This window comes from Galeopterus variegatus, unplaced genomic scaffold (assembly GCF_000696425.1).
Source record: "Galeopterus variegatus unplaced genomic scaffold, G_variegatus-3.0.2 Scaffold11237, whole genome shotgun sequence".
NCBI classification, from domain to species: Eukaryota; Metazoa; Chordata; class Mammalia; order Dermoptera; family Cynocephalidae; genus Galeopterus; species Galeopterus variegatus.
Window position 1 is genome coordinate 17,598 of NW_007737348.1, and position 4,107 is coordinate 21,704.

The 4,107-nt window shown below is 39.4% G+C and overlaps 1 protein-coding gene across 1 annotated transcript in view; it reads right to left on the reverse strand.

Moving 5' to 3' along the window:
• Positions 1-1,524: 1,524 nt before the first annotated feature.
• The window catches only part of ZWILCH (zwilch kinetochore protein), a 22,053-nt gene continuing 19,470 nt past the window's right edge, over positions 1,525-4,107 (reverse strand). Inside the window, exons 10-11 of the mRNA XM_008594650.1 lie at positions 3,603-3,698; positions 1,525-1,654 (exon numbers count right to left, since the gene is read on the reverse strand). Of these exons, the coding sequence (XP_008592872.1) occupies positions 1,525-1,654; positions 3,603-3,698 (226 nt within the window). The remainder of the gene's footprint in view (positions 1,655-3,602; positions 3,699-4,107) is intronic.

Genomic DNA, 4,107 nt, shown 5'->3' on the forward strand with positions numbered 1-4,107 from the left:
CCGTGGCCTTGGTGTTATCAGCACCGCACTCTCCCGAGTGAGCCACAGGCCGGCCCTGTAGCCCCTTTTTTGAACATGAGTTGCAAATTTCTTTTCCTAGTTTATCATTTGTCTGTTGTTTTGCCTTTGGTATATATATATATATTTTTTTAAAGATGACCGGTAAGGGGATCTTAACCCTTGACTTGGTGTTATCAGCACCATGCTCACCCAGTGAGCTAACCAGCCATCCCTATATAGGGATCCAAACCCCTGGCCTTGGTGTTATCAGCACCACACTCTCCCACGTGAGCCACGGGCTGGCCCTGCCTTTGATATTTTTTGCCATGCCAAAATTTTTCTATTTTTATATAGTTGACTTTCAATCTCGTACAGCTTCCAGGTTTTACACCACACAAAAGACATAGCATGATTTTAACTGATGGCTCTCAGGAAAATTCTTTCAGTTTCTTTAGGACTTTTGCAGTTCAGATATATGAACAGAGCCTCTACTTGACAGAAGTTTCCATTATGACTGAATCAAAATATACGCCGGTATTTCAAAAAGTTCATGGAAAATAGAACTGAAAGATAATATGACTCCATGAACTTCCTAAAATGCCCTCATATTTGGGGGGGGGAAGAATAAACATTTTCTGGAAACAATTTTGCAAGAAAGGCATCAATCAGTAAAATAGAATTATTTGTATTTCCAGAAGTGGTTGATCATAGGCCTTTGAAATCTTAGATTCTTTGAAAACTATCAGATCTATTTTCACATAATTCTTGAAATATTTGGATGTAGCCATTTAAGACCTATATGAACAAAAGACAATGGCACCATACAGTTCATGTGCATGAAGATAAGAGTTTTATTTATTTACTTATTTATTTATTATAAGATGACTGGTAAGGAATCTTAACCCTTGACTTGGTGTTGTCAGCACCACGCTCTCCCAAGTGAGCCAACCGGCCATCCCTATATAGGGATCTGAACCCGTGGCCTTGGTGTTATCAGCACACTACTCTCCCAAGTGAGCCACGGGCTGGCCCCTAAGATAAGAGTTTTATAGGTATTTACTGAAGGAGGACAACTTGGTGGGCTAGCTAATCATATGAAAGGCTAAAAGACATTCTCTCACTAACAGGGACCCTCTTTGATAGATTACTAGAAATCTTAACCCTTATTTCAGTTGCGGAGAAGATACTAGGGCAGAAATATCATCACAGTTTTAAACGGTACACAAAAGCATAAATTATAACCTGGCATTTCCATCTTATAACCTATTTTTACTCTTATGTCCTATTCCTTAACTTCTTTTAATAAAAGTTCCCCTATTCACGATAAAGAGAAAAATCACTCTTTTGTGATTATTATACATAGAATTTTTCTGGGCATTATATTTGCACAAAAATGATAGATTTTTTAAAAGAATGTTTTACACCTAGGGTTCATGAAAATTATTTAAAACTGGGCACAAGAGCTATACCATAATCCCAGTAAGATTTAGTTTATTTTCTAATGGAATAATCTATCTGAATAGATTACAAACCATCTTTACCAGGTTTGTGAAAATTCAGATGGTCTACAGGTGAGCTGTCACTCAGTTGCCAAACTGTCTTAACCTTCTTTTGTCCACTATTTATTTCCACTCTCCATTTCTGTGGCTTCTCACTAAGAAAAGAAAAAAACAATTAAAGAAATAAATTTTTAAAACAGCTATTTCCTTCCTTCCTTCTGTAGCCATTTAGTAAAGTCCTTATGTGATAAGCACTGAGGAAGATGAGATAAACAGAGGTCACAATTCCTGCCCTCGAGAAGTACAGTCAAGAGAGGTAGAGAAACAAGGATACAAATAATTCAATGGGGGGAAAAAAAGATATATATATATAATAGAGAAATACTGAATGTGTTACAGAATAATAGAAGACAAGAATCTAAGACAGATTGGGGATTGTAGAGTTGGAAAAGAATTCTCAGAGATTATGGTGTTTGAGCTGAATATTAAATAACAAATAGTGAGGTGAGCAAATAAGGTCCAGGACAAAGGAACAACATGTGCACAGGCATTGAGGGGGAAGAGTGTGGAGCATCTGAAGAAGTGCAATAACACAGTGTCTCTGACAAAAGGGAAGTGGGATGACTTGGTGGCACACATGCCACAAAGGCATGGCCAGGCACAGAAGACCTCAGAGACCATGCTAAAACACGGGGGCATTGCCCTAATGATAAAAGGGAGCTATTTCAACAGAAGGAAGTCATGGTGGGATATTAGTTTTAGGAAGATCCCTTTGGCAGTGACACAGAAAAGGAAGACAATGGAGACAGAGAGAGCAGTTAAGAAAAAGGCTTTACCTTAGACCAGGTATGAAATGATGCAGATGTGAAATAAAGTAATGATGATGTGAAGAAGAGGATGAGGTTTTCGGCTTCGGAGTCTGAACTACTACTTCAATAAATTGGGAATTCACATCTAATAGGCATTTAGAAACGTGGTCTGAAGCTCAGGAGAAGCTGGAGATATGCGTTATGAATTACCATTAGTCCACAAGAATTGAAGCCTGGAGTATGAATGTTATATCACCCAGGGAAGACAGAAAGTAAGAAGAAAAGAGGGCAGAGGGTGGAGCTCTGGTGTAAACTCACATACAAGGGAGAGGAAGAACTTGAAAAGAGATCTATTCTCAGTCTTGGAGCGGGGCCAGAGAGGTAGAATTAAAATTAATACAGAATGCTATGTCACAGAAACTAAGGAGATGGGTTCAAGAAAGCAAATAGTGCTAAATGCCAAACCACCTTCTAAGTGATTATTGAAGCAGAAAGAATTGGTGGGCCAGCTAATTACACAAGGAGCTAAAAACCTTTCTTTTAACTGAGAAGTGTTCACTGGATTTGGCAATGACAAGACTACTGATGACCTTTGCCAGAGCAGTTTCAGGAACAGTGATGGGGATGGTTACGAAGTAACTAAATAGAGGAAGCTAAAAACCTTTCTTTTAACTGAGAAGTGTTCACTGGATTTGGCAATTACAAGACTACTGAATGCCTTTGCCAGAGCAGTTTCAGGAACAGTGATGGGGATGGTTACGAAGTAACTAAATAGAGGAAGGGTATAAATAGAGTAGTTGTAGTCTGAGAGAAGTTTCAAGTATATTATATGCTGAGGGAAGGCTCAGGGGAGACTATCATTGGAGGCAATCTCAGCATAGGTGTGGATGCCAATCTCTCATCCTAGCCTCACAGTTCCCTACTTCCCCTAATCCCAAACCCTTCTCTCACTCCCACAGCCATACCCTTGACCTTGCTGTCATTACCCTGATCATTTTCCCCCCAATCTGTCATTTCCTTTCCGGCCATACTTCCAAATCTATTCTCTGAAGGAATTACAAATGGAGAGAAAAATAAAAAACTGGATGCCAACAGTCTACAGAGAGTAGACACAAGGTCCAGGAGAAAGAAGGGGGAGAACTCCATCAGACTATGGTAAGAGAGCGGGACAAAAATGATTAAGGTTTCAGAGCTAAAGCAATTCTGGGTCACGAGGTCCCCAGAGAACATGAACACCGAGTTGCCTATAATTATAGCAAAACTTAAAGTATAATTTAATTATTAAATTGCTTACCTTTGATATAAGTTTTTTATAGCAGTTGATCTGACTGGCAGCTGAAAAATGTGTTGCTCGTCAAGAGGATTTTGTTTATAATATTTTATGCAGGATCTAAAAAAAGATTGAACCTCTTTTGGAAAAAAAGAGCCATTTGATATAAAGGCTTTCTGATAGTCTGAAGCTCATAAGAAAAACATTTTACTGAGTACCACTGTTTTAGTCCATTTTGTGTTGCTATAACAGAATACCTGAGACTGGGTGATTTATAAAAAACTGAGGTTTATTTGGCTTACAATTCTGGGACAGCTGCATCTGGTGCGGGCCTTAGGCTGCTTGTACTCATGGCATAAAATGGCAGGCAGCCGGCGGGTACAAGCAGATCACAGGCGAGAGGAAGCAAGAGAGAGACAGAGAGGAGGTGCCAGGATCCTATAAACAACAAGCTCTCACAGGAACTAAAGAGCGAGAACTCACTCATTAATCCCTCCTCCCCCAGGGAGAGCATTAATCCATTCATGAG